General features: G+C 52.1%; 1 protein-coding gene across 1 annotated transcript in view; it reads left to right on the top strand.

Moving 5' to 3' along the window:
* Positions 1 to 18,218, top strand: part of CCDC33 (coiled-coil domain containing 33) — a 136,259-nt gene that overhangs the window by 84,257 nt on the left and 33,784 nt on the right. Inside the window, 1 exon segment of the mRNA XM_061159108.1 lies at positions 6,219 to 6,411. Within this exon segment, the coding sequence (XP_061015091.1) occupies positions 6,219 to 6,411 (193 nt within the window).

Below are 18,218 nucleotides of genomic sequence, written 5' to 3'. Positions count from 1 at the left end.
GCTGCAACCCGGCTAGTCTGTAATTGCCAGGGCAGGTTGGAACTGTTGCATTTTGCATGATCAGGGATCTAGGGGATGAACTGAGGAGGAGGGAGGCAAAAGATGCTAGGAGTGGGGGGGTGGGGGAAGTGACCCAAGAAACCTTGAGCCTGTTAATGCTATTGGCCTGGCCTGTCTCAACAGACCCTCCTCTGCAGGCAACAGTGAGGGCTGAGAAGGATAAAGAAGGGGTGTCTTCTCCCCACCATGCCTCATGTGGTGTGCGGCAGCTGCAGCAAGACAAGGAGCAGTGGGCTGGGCGCTGAGTCTGAGCCAGTGCACGGCTGTGCATCACTCTGAGCTTTCAAAGTAAGTCCCCCAATTACAGCCCTAATGAAGCAGGACATGCGGTAGCCATGGAGCCACAGAGCGAGGGGCCACTTGTCAGCCCCAAGCTTCCTCCGCAGGCAGGGCCAAGCTTACCAATAGAAAAGCAAATAAGCAGGCTTGTGGTGTGAACCAGCAGCCTCCTCCCCCACCTGGAAGAAGAGGGGAGAGCAAGGCAAGGCTGGACCTGAATATGGAAGAGCTAGTCCCCAAAGCCCCACTCTCTTTCCATCCCCATTTTAGCACTGCTCCACCCTGACTCACTGCTACCTGCAGCCTGGCTTCTCCCTGTAGTCTCAGACAAGTTCCATCCCATGAGGAGCAAGGAGAGGAGGGCATGACCCCCTCCCCCAAAATGTGGGCAGGTAGTATTGGCCCTAAAGACAGGGAATGACTAGGGAGAATGTAAGCACTATGGGAGGCGCTGTTGTGGTCCTGGGGCTCCTTACATCAACATGACTAGAACAACTGGCTCGGACCTTCCCTTTGGAGCCTGCGTTATGTGGAAGTGACAAAGATTTTTCCAGAAAAGTCTCCCACCCACCTTGCCCCAACCCCCAGGATGGGAGGAATCTTGACAAAGCTGATGGGGGCAAGGACTGGAAATGTGGGCAGTGGACCTGCAGCAGTGGAGGCCGAGGAGGTACTGGCATAAAGCAGCTGTGGAAACAGGTAGAGGCCAGAGTCTGCCACGGAGAGGACAGAGCAGGAACCAAGTCTGGCAGATGCCATAGAAAGAGCCGCTGGGAGTCCACAGGGGCTATGATGGGCAGGATAGGCTGAAGTCCGTAAATACCCTGCCTTTCCTTTCCTCCTCCTTGGAACAACCCCTCTGCCCACCAGCAACTGATGGGCTGGTCTGGACTGAGGGGTCTGTTGCATGTTTATTTTATCTTTGTGATGAAATTAAATGAATTATACATAATACATTTCAGAATCCACATAAAAGTAGTACCTGGTGAGTGCCCAGCCCTGATCAGGGGTCCAATAAGTGTTGGCTTTGAGTCACCAAATTGACCTACCTGGTCCTGGGACCACACAGGGTGGATATCAGGCCGACAGGCTGTGGGGGGGAAGGGGCTTTCTCAGCAATGTGTCCCTGCTTTCAGAACTGGCGGGGGCATCTCTGGAGACCTCACCCTTGATTTCATTACTTCTACTTCCTCCTCTAACTGGATTAGATGGCAGTCTATGAAATCCAGGGCATCCAGATTGGCTTTCTGCCTGGAAATGAGGAGAAATGTCATTATAGATCCTGAATCAGCATCTCACCCCAGTCCCAGGGACCACTCGGTCAATGGGGAGTTGCTTTTTGCCCTGGCTAGCTATTCTTCCCTTCCCTCTCTCCTGCATCCACCCACCCATCTATCCAACCAGTATACATTCTGCCGCTTTTCTGCTACAGCCAGTCTGGTGTTCAGCTGTTCCGAATAGGAGACAGACATGGTGCTTTCTCCTATCTAAAACACACAGACAACCAGAAAACCCCAAAGCATCTGACTCAGATGCTATACAGAGGGCATGTTCAGTGGGGAGTCTCTGAATGAGTAAAAATTACTGAGAGGAGCCCATGAGAGAGACAGCCAGGCCTCAAATCCAGAGACAAAACAGCCCCAGAAGTCTTGGTTATGAAGTGCAGTCAGCGCCAAAGTCAGCCTCGAGGTCACCCAGTGCTTCACTCTTCCCATCCCCAGAGTCTTCATACAGCACCTTTTTCCTGGTACCCATTTGATAGTGGAGGGAGGCAGGGTGAGGCCCAGACTGAACCAGGATACCTCTGTACTTGTATGAATGTCCCTTAATCTACTGATGCAAGCCTGAAAGTGCTTCTTGTTAATGAAGTTCTGCACACCAAATTTATTTTTTAATATTTATTTGTTTATGTATTTATTTGTCTGCATCATGTCTTAGTTGCGGGGTACCAGATCTTCATTGTGGTGCACAGGCTTTTCTCTAGTTGTGACTCATGGATTCCATAGTGTAGGGACTCAGTGGTTGTGATGCTTGGGCTTAGTCTCCCCTCAGTATGTGGGATCTGAGTTCCCCAAACAGGGATCAAACTCTTGTCCCTTGTATTGGAAGGTGGTCCTTTACCACTGGACCACCAGGAAAATCCCCACGAAATTTATTTTTAAAGGTAATGGGCTTCTCTGGTAGCTCAGTGGTAAAAGAATCTGCCTGCCAGTGCAGGAGACGCCGTTCTGTCCCTGGATTGAGAAGATCCCCTGGAGAAAGACATGGCAACACACTCTAGTATTCTTGCCTGGAAAATCCCATGAGCAGAGGAGCCTGGCAGGCTACATTGTCCATGGGGTCACAGAGTCAGAACCAACTTAGCAACTGAGCATGCATGTATGTGTGCACAGTAATGGGAAGGGTTGTTGTCCTAACTCATCTGGTCCATATGTGTGGATTTTCATATAAAGCATCCACTTAAAGAGAGGACCACCTGCATTCATTCTGTTTTGTTCAGGGTCAGACATTCGGGCATGTCTAACCCTGAGCACATTTATCCTGGTTGGCACTGTGCCCTTTGTTCAATTTGCTTTTAGCACAACACTCTAGACAGTGGAATAATTTGTCCACTGTGTGGCCAAGACAAGATTCCAACAGCTGAAGTAGGGTGGAAGTGGGTCACTGTTGAGGTCCCTACAAACTTCAGACTGACTACATGATTCTTTGAGCAGTGGGCACATTTTGAAAGCTAACATGGATTTCCAACAGAGCTTTCAAGTAATCTCTCCCCAAAGAGAGTATGAGACATATCCCTAAGCCCAAGCAACTTAAAGTTTTGCCAGAAAAACAAAAGTGGCAAATAAACCTAGATTTGGAGGAAAGTGTGAGAGCAGAAAGCTTCCCAGGTGGCGCCAGTGGCAAAGAACCCACCTGCCAATGCAGGAGATGTAAGAGATGCAGGTTCAATCCCTGGGTTGGGAAGATCCCCTGGAGGAGGGCACGGCAACCCACTATAGTATTCTTGCCCGGAGAATCCCATGGACTGAGGAGCTTGGTGGGCTATAGTCCATAGCGTCGCAAAGAGTTGGACACAACTGAAGTGACTTAACATGCTTGTGAGAGCAGAAAAAGCCAGCTGCAGGGCTGGGAGAACCCAGAAAAGCTTCGCGCAAGTGTGGGTGGAGGCCATCAAGGGTTGTTGCTAGTCGCTGCTGTTGTTCAGTCACTAAGTCATGTCCAACTCTTATCAACCTCGTGGAGTGCAGCGTGCCAGGCTTCCCTGTCCTTCACTGTCTCCCTGAGTTTGCTCAGACTCATGTCCTTTGAGTCAGTCATGCCATCCAACCATCTCATCCTCTGTTACTCCCTTCTCCTCCTGCCCTCAATCTTTTCCAATGAATCAGCTCTTTGCTTCAGGTGGCCAAAGTATTGGAGCTTCAGTTTCAGCACTTCCAATGAATATTCAGGGTTGATTTCCTTTAGGACTGACTACTTTGATCTCCTTGCTGTCCAAGGGACTCTCAAGGCTTCCTGGAGGGGCTGGTATTTGAGTGGGGTTAAATTCTGGATAAGCAGAGATGGGAGTAGTAGTCATGCCAAGGGAGGAAGAAGAGAATTAGGAAAAACAACATGGATGGAGAAAGAGGCCCATCAGAGTAGAGAAGATGAGAGGATGAGATGAGGAGATGGAAAGGAAAGCAAGTCTACACAGCAAAGGGTGTCAAAGGAGCAGAGAGATTTTCAAATCTGTTGTTATTGCACCTAGGCTAGGAGTCATAAATGGCACAATGTATTTATTCTTTCAACAAATATTTCTTAGACTTCCCTGGTGGTCCAGTGGCTAAGATTCTGTGCTCCCAATATAGGGGGCTGGGTGTGATCCCTGGTCAGAGAACTAGATCCCACATGCCACAGCTAAAGATCCCAGACTCTGCAGCAAAGATTGAAGATCCCTTGTGCTACAATTAAAGATCCCTTGTGTTCAAACTACCGCACAATTGCACTCATCTCACACGCTAGTAAGGTAATGGTCAAAATTCTCCAAGCCATGCTTCAGCAATATGTGAACTGAGAACTTCCAGATGCTCAAGCTGGTTTTAGAAAGGCAGAGGAACCAGAGATCAAATTACCAATATCCGCTGGATCATCAAAAAGCAAGAGAGTGCCAGACAAACATCTATTTCTGCTTTATTGACTACGCCAAAGCCTTCGACTGTGTGGATCACAATAAACTGTGGAAAATTCTGAGAGATGGGAATACCAGACCACCTGACCTGCCTCTTGAGAAACCTGTATGCAGGTCAGGAAGCAACAGTTAGAACTGGACATGGAACAACAGACTGGTTCCAAATAGGAAAAGGAGTACGTCAAGGCTGTATATTGTCATCCTGCTTATTTAACTTATATGCAGAGTACATCATGAGAAACGCTGGGCTGGAAGAAGCACAAGCTGGAATCAAGATTGCTGGGAGAAATATCAATAACCTCAGATATGCAGATGACACCACCCTCATGGCAGAAAGTGAAGAGGAACTAAAAAGCCTCTTGATGAAAGTGAAAGAGGAGAGTGAAAAAGTTGGCTTAAAGCTCAACATTCAGAAAACTAAGATCACGGCATCTGGTCCCATCACCTCATGGGAAATAGATGGGGAGACAGTGTAAACAGTGTCAGACTTTATTTTGGGGGGCTCCAAAATCACTGCAGACGGTGACTGCAGCCATGAAATTAAAAGATGCTTACTCCTTGGAAGGAAAGTTATGACCAACCTAGATAGCATATTAAAAAGCAGAGACATTACTTGGCCAACAAAGGTCCGTCTAGTCAAGGCTATGGTTTTTCCAGTGGTCATGTATGGATGTGAGAGTTGGACTGTGAGGAAAGCTGAGCACCGAAAAATTGATGCTTTTGACCTATGGTGTTGGAGAAGACTCTTGAGAGTCCCTTGGACTGCAAGGACATCCAACCAGTCCATCCTAAAGGAGATCAGTCCTGGGTGTTCATTGGGAGGACTGATGCTGAAGCTGAAACTCCAATACATTGGCCACCTCATGCGAAGAGTTGACTCGTTGGAAAATACCCTGATGCTGGGAGGGATTGGGGGCAGGAGGAGAAGGGGACGACAGAGGTTGAGATGGCTGGATGGCATCACCAACTCGATGGGCATGAGTTTGAGTAAACTCCGGGAGCTTGTGATGGACAGGGAGGCCTGGCGTGCTGCGATTCATGGGGTCACAAAGAATCAGACATGACTGAGCGAGTGAACTGAACTGAACTGAACTGTGCTACAATTAAGACCCAGCATACCAAATAAATAAAATAAATACTAAAAAACCACAAATACTTCTTGAGCACCTACAATGAGGCAGACACTAGGGATAAATGGGGTCCCTATTCACTAGTAACTTGCATTCTAGTATGGGGAGTGGAGGAGGGAGGCAGACAGTCAACAAGTAAACACATTTTTTGAAAATGAATTTTCTGGTAAATACCGTGAAGACAGTAAAATGGGATAGTGTGAACAGAATGTATTGGAAGAAGGGTACTCTGGGTGGGATGGGCCTCTATCTCCAAGGCAGGGCCTCTCTGAGAAGATCCCATCTGGGCTGAGACCTGAATGATGAGAAGTGGATAGCCATGTAAAGACCTAAGGGACTCTCCAGGTAGAGAGAACAGCAGATGCAAAGGCCCTGAAGCAGGAAAGAGCTTGACTTGTTAGAGGAAAGGCAAGGACAGTGTGGTTAGGGGGAAGTGAGCAGGAGGCAGGTGGTAGGAGGTAGACAGGGGTCAGGCATGCAGGCCTCCTGAGCCATGAAGAGGAGTGGCTTGGGGGTGTGGAATGGCATGTTTATGGTAAAAAAGTCACAGAGCCCTATCTCTGCACCTTCTCTCCACATAGGCAAGAAAACGTCTTGACACCAAACAACAGCAAAGGCCTGCCCGTCCTGGACCCCAAGATCTCAGATGAGAAGCTGGGTGTCATCCGTGAGTTCTGGTTCAAGGCCATGGTGAGCTCCATGACTGTGCCCATCATATTCACTTGGCAGGAAACAGAGGCCAAGTCTCAGGTGCCCAATTTGTCCAGAGAAACAGTGAACGTCTCCCCGTCCCGCCAGGGCTAGAAGGACCAGGGTGGGGATAGGGCCTGGGGAAGGGGCTTGCCTGCCGTCTGTGGGCTATTCACTCCTCAGGTGGCCATCAGACCTTCCCTTTAAGCTCTTTCTGTATATGAGTCACCCTAAACAGGTGAATTCTTCATGTTACCTAGTCTCTTTTCCTTCTGAATGGAGCTCCCATTTGCACTTCCCAGGTGGCAGAGTGGTAAAGAATCTGCCTGCAATACAGGAGACCTGGGTTTGATCCCTGGGTCAGCGAGATTCCCCTGGAGGAGGAAATGGCAACCCACTCCAGTATCCTTGCCTGGAAAATTCCGTGGACAGAGAAGCCTAACAGGCTACAGTCCATGGGGTTGCAAAGAGTCAGACACGACTGAGCACACACACACCAGGGATTTCTTTCCAAACAAACCCCTGCCACACTTGTAAGACCGGGTTCCTTCCTCTGACTCAAGTTGCCATCAACTCAGAACTTCCTTGGGAGCTCGCCCTCTGGGTAATGGGAAGCCCCCAAGAGATCAGTCTGAACTTTTGAAAAAGAAAATCGGGGCTCAGAGAAAAGGAGACTCGGTCTTGGGTCACAGAGTCTCTCCTTAATCCCGGGAGTTGGTCTGTTGACCAGACGCTGGGAGAGGGATGGTGCAGGTGGCTGAAATGATGCCTTCCTTGGATGAGGGCTCATGGCCCAGTCCCAGGCCCTTGAGGAGGAAAGCTCCAGACTGGCCGCCGGAAAGACAGCATAGTCCAGGGCCCCCACTGAAGTCCTGCCCCAGCCACCACAGGTGAATTCATACGTGGCTTTTTCCCTTCTCCGCCAGCGGATCCCATGGGGAATGCTGCTCCGGAAGACACTGAGAAAAGCCCCGAGCCAAGGCCACCGGCCCCTAGGGGAGCCCTGCGCCTCTTCTTCCCAGGACTTACCCCTCTCCACCAACAGCCTCCGCATCTTCCCCTGGCACTTCTGCACCTTCCTGGAACACGTCCCACCAGACCAATAAGAAGAGAGCCATCTGCTGGGTGTGCCAGGATGCCCCCACGTGGAGTGCCCCTGCCCACCCCCAACGGTGCCCTCCCTGGAGACCCAGAGCCCTCATGTCATCTTCTACATTCACTCTTTTCACCTCTGCCCCTTGGGAAAGCGACTCGCAGACCTGACCTTCCAGCCCACCCATCAGTTGGGTTGAAAATAAAGATTCAGGCCTGACTTTGGAGACTTTGGGTAGTGTGAATAATCTAATGCCTGCTGCCCCCACAGCCCGGCCTCGTGACACCCCTCTTGTACCTCTGAGCAGAGGATGTGCAGGGGAGAAAGGAGGAGGGAAAACAAGCAGGGAAGAAAGGAAAAGGGAAGGTGCTGTGGGAGGGGAAAGGCAGACGGGGAGGGAGGAAGGAGAAAGGCAAAGGCGTTCCCTCCTTGGTCACAACCCTGCAGAGACCTCACCCCTCCAGGGCACTCTCCTCCCCTCACCTCTCCAGCTCCGGGGGGTCTCCCCTGGGATGCTGAGCCAGCCAAGCCTCGGTCATCACCCAGTGAGGCCCCACGTACTGCTGGATGTGGATCTCACACATCCCCAGGGAGCAGAACGAGCCTCTCATCTCAGTCACTGGATGCTGGGCCAGTGGGACCAAGGAGGGAGCCGTATGGGCCCCACTCCGGGTACCGTGCACGGCGGCCCTGTCTGGTTTGGAGTCTGGTGAACATTTCTGCTTGGCAGAGGATCCGAGGTCTGAGTTGAAGTCAGTGGCTCTGGATTATTTGAGAAATTAGATAGAGATGGGGGCTTCCCAGGTGGCGCTAGTGGTAAAGAACTAGTGATGCAGGAGACATAAGAGACAGATTCGATCCCCAGATGGGGAAGATCCCCTGGTGGAAGAAATGGCAACCCAATCCCATATTCTTGCCTGGGAAATCCCATGGACAGAGGAGCCTGGTGGTCTATGGTTCATAGGCCCGCAAAGAGTCGGAGATGACTGAAACACCTTAGCACATGTGCACAAAGATAGAGTTGACTTAGTATGGTCTTTGTGTTTGGTAGGGGAGGGTATGACTTATTAATAGAAAGGGTTGGAATGGGCTGAGCTGGACTTTTCATTCTGCATATAAAATGCAATGGTGATAATGGTGATGATGGGGGTAAAAAGGAGAAAAAAATCAGAGCTGAGGGGAAAGGGCCTTTACATATAAGATGGATCCAATAGGTGGGCAAATTTGAACATTATATATATATATATATATATATATATATATATATATAAAATATATCCTTTAATACTTAAAGGATAATAACTTGTGTAGTAGGCCAGCTAGTCTTGATCTTCTCTAAAGGATTAGGCCGTGGAGATGAGACCAGACTGCACTTGAGAAGTCACGGTTAGCCACCAGGGGGAACCATTTTTGAGCAAGGGGTTGAACAAATATCATGAGTGACAGAGGGTAGGAGGAGAAATAAGTGGCCCGAGGCACTAAGGCAGGATGTCAGGAGGCTCTGAGTATGAACAGGGGGGCTCAGGGCTGCCCTGTACCCTGTCAGAGGTGCTGTGAGCTGGGTCTATATGGAGAACTAATTCAAGCTTGCCCTCTCTGGGTATCACTGCGGCACCCTCGTTGGTGGATTGAGTCCTCGACCCTCCTCCTTGCTGGGTACTTGGCAAGCTCTCAAGCACTGGCTGCTCTCCCTAGCTTCCTGTTGCATTAGGTACCCTCAGCCAGCACCTTCCAGGACTTGAACTAAGAGCACGTTGGCTTCCCCATCTCTGAGCTCCAGGGCCCAGGGCAGGCCTGGTCCTACACAGATGTAGGTAAATGCTTTGGGGGCCGGCTGAGAGAATTCCTAGCTGGAAAAGGCATCAGAAAGAACCTGAGAGAGAGTATCCAGGACAGTCTCCTAGTTTTGCAAGATGTCAGTGAGGAAGCCCAGCCGTGGGACGACCCTTGCCCGAGGCTTCCTGACTCCACTACCCCAGGGTGTCTTGCACACAGCCAAGCGAACACCAGATGGCTGCAGAGGCCAACACATCCAGCCCTGGGCCCTTTGGCCACCCTGACACACTCACAGAGTCTTCAGGCCACAGGCCTGCCTGTCTCCCTTTCCCATTCATCCTGTGCCGGGCCCAGCTTCCAGCCTATTCTCTGCTGACTTTTGGCTCCATTCCCTTTACCCTCCAGCCCAGCCTTGGTCCTCCAGTGCATCATTGTTCTGTCTCTCTCTGTCTCTTATCAGCACAGATTTACCATGCCAATTATTCCCACCTCTGCCTTGGTTGAGTCCGAGACTCAGCCCCCAGCTCCAGTTCCAAGCCTTTAGCCAGAGCCTCGAAGGACCAGGGCAGGAGCCAGACAAGCATTCATGCAGCCAGTCGGGCCCAGGAACAAGCCCCAGTCCGTGGGTGGGTAGCAACTGCGCGCAGATCTGTGACAGGGAGCATGTAGCAATGGGTCGCTGTTCCATAGCAACCAAACAAAATTACATAGCAATCAGGGAGCTCATGTGACCGAGAGACACAATGACAAGCTATAGGACACGGCCAGGGGGCCGTGGAGTGTCGTTGCATAGCAATAGACCCAAGCCTTGCACTGATATCACACAGCTCGGCGTCAGAGGAAGACATAGCCATGGAACACGGCAGTGGGCAAAGACCACAGTGTGTACACTGCAGGTGGAGCCCCGGAATGTGGAACAATACCTGACTGCCCTAGAACACCTCTGGGTAGCAGTGGCCCTGTCCCAGGGCATGTGACTCCTGGATGTGCCGTCAGGGAGCGGCCAGCAGCAGTGGGCGCCCGTGACCTGGCAGTGAGCACACGACTGACTGTGTCCCTCGGCTCTCAGCTGCTGTATGCAGACCGTGAGCCTCTTAGCACCACCTGATTCCAGGAGTCATTAATCTGTGTCTGGTCTTGAGCACACTCCCCAGAGCCCAGAAACAATTCGGCCACTGATTTCCTCTAGAGCCTAATAGGAAATTGAACATTTTCTGGAGAAAGGATCACCTTGGGAACAGAGAAGGGAGTGGAGACTAGGGTCTGTGCCCCCTCTTCCAGGAGGATTTCACCGATACTCTCTGCTGCCCTGGGCCTGCCTGTCCCAACCCCACACCCCCCTTCCCTTACTGGCCGCCCTTACCCTAGTATGCCTTTGGATCTGCCTTCAGGGCGGTCAATTCTTCCTCCCTTCATTCAAGACACCTGATTTTGACACAGGCTTTTCAAGTTCCATTCTGTCCAAAGGGTGCAAAGTTCCAGTCCTGAGTGGACCCCCTGGGTCAGGCCCTTGTGGGTGTGACCTTGGGCCCAGAGTTAGTCCTGGACAGAGCTAAGGAAAGCTTTCACTTCCCTTCTGAGCAGCCCAGGGAGCCTTCTTTGGAAGAGGTGGGCTTTTGAGTGAAGGTGAAGAATGAGATATTAAGAATCATCCCAGGGGACTTCCCTGCTGGTCCAGTGGCTAAGACTGAGTTCCCAATACAGGGGGGACTGGGTTCAATCCCTGGTTAGGGAACTAGATCTCACTTGCTGCAACTAAGACCCAGCACAGCCCAATAAATAAATAACATTTTTTAAAAGCCATCCCAAACATGCTAACTCTTCAGACTCCAAACAACTTGTAAGCATTCCCTGCTCGCTCCCTAGATACCCTGAGCCCACCTCCTGCTGAGCCAGGCAATAGATGAGGGGCCTCAGGCAGCCTCCAGACAGAGCAGCTCCATTCACTGGGGCCTGTAAAACCCTTGCCACTGCCCAGATTTCTGTTCCCCAGCAGCTCCATCAGCAATTCCTCCAACCAGCCAGGAAAAAAGAACTCGCCCCAGCAGATGCCCAGCCATGTGCCCAACTGTGCAGGGGTCTGGAAGGTGGTGGGGGGTGTGGGGTGGGAAGAGGCCCAGGCACACAGCTCTGGGATTTCCCAGCAGGTAGGAGGGGCAGACTAGGTGCACAGTAGCCAGTAAATATTTGCCCTTTTCTCTGTCCCTGTCCTCCAGCACCACCACCCCCAACCATGCCCCCTCTGTTTCCTTCCCTCCCTCCTTTGCTCCACTGCTCAGAGGAGATTTGTGGCAGACCAGAGGGCCCTCATACCAGCAGATGAATAATTGACGAGGGTTGTTTAAAGATTCAGTGGAGTTTTTCCAACCTCAACATGCTGGAATAACTCATTTCTCTCATTCTCTGTTTGAAAGTCTAGCCCCCTCCCTTCATCTTTCCCCTTCTTGGTCCCCACATGCCTGCCCTGCTCTGAGCATCACACTTTTGTTTCTCTTCCTCTCTTGAGTCTGCTGAACCCCCGATGATCCCTTGATCTCCGCCTACCCCCTGTTTCCTTTGTGTCCCCTTCGCCAGCTGTCCCCACCCCCATTTAACCTAGTAGGTTGACTTCAGCTCCTCTGGACGTCATTTCCCCAAGACAAAGGGCCCCATTTCAAGGATGAGGTAAGGAAGGAAGGCGGCAGGCGCTGTGGCTCCTCCCAGGTCACACAGCTGTGGAGGTTGGGGCTCGGGCGACCCGGGGGCAGACCTCCAAGCCCAAGGACAGCTTCCTTCCCAGACAGGCAGAGAGGGTGTGGCTCTGCTGTGCCTTCCCAGGGTGACTTGGAGCCCTTTGTGTCCCTGGGCCTTGATTTCTCCATCTATAATTGAAGAGAACCACTTACCTGCCTTGCCTGCCTCTCAGGGTCAAATGGAACTGGTGAGGGGCCTTCAGGAAGGGCTGGCATGTGGCAGAGATACCTGTGAGCCTGGGCCTACAAGTCTGCCTGGCATGGTCTTCATGGCGTCCAACCGTCCCTGTTTCCCCAAGACTGAGGGATCCGGGGACATAGGACTTGCAGTGCTAAACCTGAGCCCCAGGCAAATCGGGATGGGGTCATGGTGTGGGCGCTCCCCTGCCCCTGCCCCAGCCCTGCTCCCTTCAAGGTAGTAGCCCCCTCAGCCCCCCTCAGCCCTCCACAGCCATAGGACACATACCCTCCACCTGTCAGCCCAGCGCCAGACTGTGCCCCACATTCACAGCAATCTCACCTCCTCCTTGAAGTGACCTTGAACTTCCTTCCCTTCTCTAGGCCCCAGTCCCTTCTTCTGTCTGCAGAGGAGGTTGGAGCAGATGTTCCCAAGCCCCCTGGGGCCACTGGGCTGTGACTGGAACCTTGGTCCTGCCCCCCAGACTCTGGCCTGGGAAGAGGTCTGCAGACTGATGAGGTGAGATTCAGCACCAACCTCGGCTCCCCGAGCACCACGTGGTTAGCAGGTGATGGGTCCTGGGTAGGAGGCAGCTGCCAACAGTGGTCCCCAAGTATGGACGCCACGCACATCAGTGGCAGCCAGGAGCAGGAACATCAGCTCAGGTTGTGAGCATCACAAGGCCAAGAGTCTGGGGTCAGCCCCCAAAAAACCAGGAGCCCACCCTGGGAGGCAGGTCACCCGGGTCCTGAGAGTCTGAGCCCCACCCAGATCTTTGGTCCACAAGAGGGAGGAAAGATACAAGAGAGACAGATGGAGACAGAGCGAAAGCACAGCCCTCTGGTGCCCGCCTCAACAGCCTCCAGTCAGATGGCCCTGACTCGGTGCCCGCTATGGGCCACCAGCTGTGTTCTAGGAACAGCACTGTCACCCCATCCCTCCTGCTCCAACACCCCAGTCTCCGTAGTCCCGACTCCGCAGCCCGGTGCCCATGGTCTGATGTGCCAGGTCAGGCTTCTGTCCCTGTCACTCCACAAGCATCCCTGTTCTGGCCACCTGGCTTAAGGCTCATTTAAGGATACATGTTCATCGCACACAGGCACCAGATCCACTCCCATCCCGAGCCCAGCTCCTGCAGGTAGAAGGTCTTCTCAGGACTCCAGCCTGCCTCAGCTCCTCCCCTGCACTCTTGCAGCCCGAGTGGTAAGCACTGCATGCTGGCACTCGGGGGCTGTCTAAAAATAAATCTTGTGAGGGTGCAGCAGTCACAGCTCCCGGTCTTGGCTGAAAGCCGTCACCAGCTCCACTCTGCTTCTACTCTGTCCTCCTCTTCCTCCTCCAGTCCCTACAGAGCGAGAGAGGAAAAGGTGCTTACCAAGCATTTGAGAGAAACATGGATCTCATCCTACCAGCCTCTGTTATCTCCCTCTGGAGACCCCTCCTCCCCCACTCCTCTCAGTGCAGCTCTAGCCGGTATGAGCCTGTCTCCACCTCTCAAGAGCTGTGTGACCTTGGATAAATCACTCCACCTCTCTGGGCCTGTCTCCTTGTTGTTAAAGTGCAAGAAATCCACCCCCTCCCCACCCACACACAACCTCTTGAGGCTGTAGGGAGGATTAACCAGAGAGTGGATGACAGTACAGTGCATTAGAAACTGTAAGGGGCTGTCCACTTTGCAGGAAGCTTATATAGTCACTGTGTTGGTGGGGCTTTTGGAGACAGAGAATGAAAAGGGGGAAGCACGCATCTCGCAGGCCTCCTCACCCTGACCCCTTCTGCAGAAGGGCTGTTCCCAGCCTCCTGACCCACTTCTCCCTCCTTCCCCCCATCTCCGGCATCTCCCCGGTGGGCCATTCTCCTCCTCCATCCATCACCTGGGACTAAAGAGATTAATAAACGAGACTCATAACTCAGCTGCTGGGATGCGGCAGATATTTACAGCTTCATTTCAATTTGCAGAAAGATTAAGTGTTTGTCGATTTATTGTCTTGCTGTGTGTGTGTGTCTGTGTGTGTGTGTGTAGCTGAACGAGGCCCCCTGCAGGCTGGCTCCACCTCCCCAACTCCACATACTCTCTCACTTGTGGGCTCACTCCCTCCCACACCATCCCACACCCCTGCCAGGTCCCTGGAGCTGGTGGGGAGCCTAGGGTCAACCAGCAACCAGTCCAGGGAAAGCTACTGGCCGCTGGAGTAGGTTTGTTTTTCTAACCAACTTGACCAGAGTGGCAAGTGGCTTAGCCACAGGAAAGGTCCCCAGGGCCCTTGGAACCAGGGTATTAGACAGGATGGGAGAGGGATACCATCCTTAGGTGATTTAGAAGGGCCCTTTCTGGGCTCCCCCTAGCCTCATCTCTCCCCAGAGAGCAAGGGGTCCATAGGGCCAGGTAAATGTACTCTGGAGCCCAAGCCCCGCAGTTTAGACCAGTCTTTTGGTATCCGAGACCCCAGAATTCCCTGCCTGAGTGGACCTGAGCCTGCTTCTGAGGGCTATGCAGGGCTCTTGCCAAAGTCTATCCTCCCAAGATCCAATACTTTTGGGGCTGCACCCATAAGCCAAGGAGAGAGCTGTGTATCGGGGAGTGTGGGCACCTGCTGGTAGCCTCCATTTGTGCCCTTATCCTCGGCCTCACAATTGTCAGGGGCAGATCTAGAGATGGGGAGGCATGATTCCATGGAGAAGGCCCCCAGCCTAACTGGGAGGAGTCTGCAGAGGCCAAGGGAAGTGGGCCAGCCTAGGGAGATGAGTGAGAAAGCAGTGCTTCCCCCAGGGACTGCAAAGGAGAAAGAGCTCTGCCCTGAGTCTGAGAGGGGCTTGAGGAGCTAAGACAAGGGCACGTGGGCACAGGGAACAAAAATGTCAAACACCCACACATGCCCTGAGACATTCTCCTTCCCAGCGGACTTTGCAGTCAGGCATATGAACTCACTTGTTCATTCATTCACTCATTCATTCATTCAACCAGGTTTTTGAGCATCTACTCTTTGCCAAGCCCTGTTATCTCCCCCTGCAGACCCATCTACTCATCTGCACAGCTATAACAGGTTTGAGTCCTGTCTCCACCACTCAGGAGCTGTGGGACCTTGGAAAAGTCATTCTACCTCTCTAGGCCACCTCATCTTTTAAAAGGAGGGAATCCTCTCCCCCTACCCAGTTTTTGAGGCTTTTGAGAGGATTTATTAGAGAGTGGATGGCGGTACATGGGAAACTCTAAAGGGCTGTCCACTTTGCAGGAACCTTATTAATAGTCACTGTATTCATGGGGTCCTTCCAGATGGAGAGAGAAAGAGGGAGGTAGCACAACTCACCCAGACCCTCCCTTTTGATCCCTTTCCAGAAGCTTGTCCCCAGGCTCAGTGACAGTAACATGACGATAACCCCCTACAAAGGTCCCTGTCCTCAGGAAGCCCAATTCAACAGAACAGTCGTTGTTCAATCGCTCAGTCATGTCCAACTCTTTGTGACCCCATGGACTGCCCCATGCAAGGCTTCCCTGTCCTTCACCATCTCCCTGAGTTTGCTCAAACTCATGTCCATTGAGTTGGTGATGCCATCCAACCATCTCATCCTCTGTTGTCCCCTTCTCCCCGCAGCATCAGTGTCTTTTCTAATGAGTTGGTCTTTTCTGATGAGACAGAAGAGACACAACAGAATTCACTGGAGGAGAGTGTGTCCATGGCTGGGGAACAGTCTGCTCAGGAGATTGATTGTAGGAGCACAAAGGGGAGTATACCTAACCCTAACCCCACTGCCAGGCAGGGCACATTTCATAAAGAATGCCAAGTAGGGTCCACAGACAGCACTGCTGTCAGGGGTTGTTGGTATGAAAACCGTGGTAAATCATTGATTTGCCAGTAGAAGAGAGGTGTAGGTGAGTGAACTTGTTCCTGCAAGAGCAGTCTGTTGAGTGGAGATTCCATGTGTGTGTGTGTGTCTGCGTGTGTCTGTGTGTGTCCATATCCCCCAAGTGGGACCCTGACCTAGTATCTCACCAAGAGATACTGTGGAGCCTTTGGGATAGTCTCTTCCCTCTCTGGATTTCAATTTCTTTATCTATGAAATGGAAATTGGCCAAATCAGGGCTTAACCCCAAGCACCCAAAGACTGGGCTCAGAGGGGGAGAGGATGAGGGGGCCACCAGGAAGAGGGAAATTAACAACTGAGAGAGCACTGGATGGGAAAGGCATCTGAAGGCCTGGGGCCCAGTTTCTGTTCTGCTACTGACTTGAGGAGACACCCTGGCTGACTCCTTCCTTCTCTGGGCCTCCGCCTCCCTCCTCTGTGGAGTGAGAAGCCTGGTCTTCATGATGTCCTCCTTTATCCCAGCAAACAAGGCAGGCAGAGGGCAAGATGGCCTTCTGGCTCGTTTCTTAGTGAGACAGCTCTTGCTGCCCTGTATCACTGTCCATCTCAGTTCCTTGATTAAACAGTGGGTGGGTGGGGCAGGAGTGCAGCTCTCTCTGTAAATAAAGCCAAGATGATGAGGCCATAAATTGCTGAGGGCTCCAGTCATCGATTGCAGAGGGTAGGAGGGGACTACAGAACCAGAAGAGACTGGGAGAGATTTGCTAAGCTGGAAAATGGGACCCATCCTTTCACAAACAGCCAGTTTAGCCCTCCTTTTAATGCTACTAATAATTCCATCAATCTTTTACTGAGTCCTTACTCTGCTCCCAGATCTTTGTCATAATCTTATTTCATCCTTGAACCAATCTGATGAAGGATGTACAATGATCATCCCCATTTTCCAGTTGGAAAAACTGCTGGAAGCTCAATAACTGTCTCAGGGCCACAAGGTGAGACTGACGGAGAACATTCACTGGTCCAGCGCAGGTCTGGGGTCTCAGCCCAGGGCCTGCTCCTGCAGCTGCCTTGGCCAAGCCTGGTGACTCAGAAGTCAAGGGCCTGACTCATCGTCTTCCCAGCCTGTCTGGGTGGGAGCACTGCCTTGGTCTCAATTAAACTCCTAAACAGACCTCTGTGGCTGCAGGTCCCCTCTGCAAGTTCACCCCAAGCCCTGGAGAATACACGCGGAGATAGATACATCACATTACCGACACCCCAAATAATAAGTTATAAATCAAGCCGGACCCCACTAACTCTTATATACATTCTATTCCTCTATCTTGACAAATATATTATATATATATATATCTTATATATGTTAATAATATATGTCTTATATATGCATATCTTAGAAACAACCTCAGAGGATTCTCAGATTCCACACTGGACCCTGGCGACAAGGGGAGCACAGCTCCCGGCTCCCACCCCTAGCGCCCCCACATCACACAGGAGGCACCCCCTTTCCTTCTCATCCGGCTCAGTTTCAGCCCCACACCCTACTGACCCAGTGGCCGTGGGAGACCTTTCACCTGTATAAGGGTGCACCGTCCCCTCTAGGAGGACAAGCACTAGAAGCAGGAGGGGATTCCAGGGTCCCCTGTACCAGGGTGTGGTCCAGAGCGCTACTCAGACCCTGCATGGGCACAACCCCTCGGCCCCACCAACTCCTCCCACCCCAAGGGGAGGGTGCGGCCCTAGGAGAGCTGGAGTAGGACTCCATGTAAGACGCAGGGCCCAGAGCAGGGCCCCTTTTTGTCCAGGGCCAAGGGCAGAACTGTTCCTCCTCCAGCTCAGTGACTCTATTAGGGTGGGCTCCTGAGCTCAGATTAAATGCTTTTCAGTACAATCCAATTTCCTCCCCACGTGGACTAGAAAAGCCCAGTTCATGCATGTGCGTGCGCACACACACACAGACGCACACACACTACACTTGGTGTTAAATATCCAATCAGGTCCAAAGATAATAGAGAAGGGCCAGTTCACTCCCAGTTTAATCAGATAAAATGCCCATTCATCGCTCCTCCAGCCGCAGCCCTCCCCTCCTCAGCGCTGCACCCAGGACCAGGCTGACAGGGTGGGAGGGGCGCAAGGGGAGGGCTGAGAGGCCGGTGGGAGAGGAGAAGGGGTTGAGTGGGAGGGCTGTGCCTTTAAATCTTCAAGGAGGGGGTGCAGCGTTGCCCACAGGGGACTAATTATCCTTCAGCCTTCAGCCGGCTCTTACTCAAACAGACAAAAGGGGGCTCGAAGCCCTGGTGGCGCTAAGCTT

This window comes from Dama dama, chromosome 13, assembly GCF_033118175.1.
Source record: "Dama dama isolate Ldn47 chromosome 13, ASM3311817v1, whole genome shotgun sequence".
NCBI lineage: Eukaryota > Metazoa > Chordata > Mammalia > Artiodactyla > Cervidae > Dama > Dama dama.
This window is presented reverse-complemented; position numbering and strand designations above follow the sequence as displayed.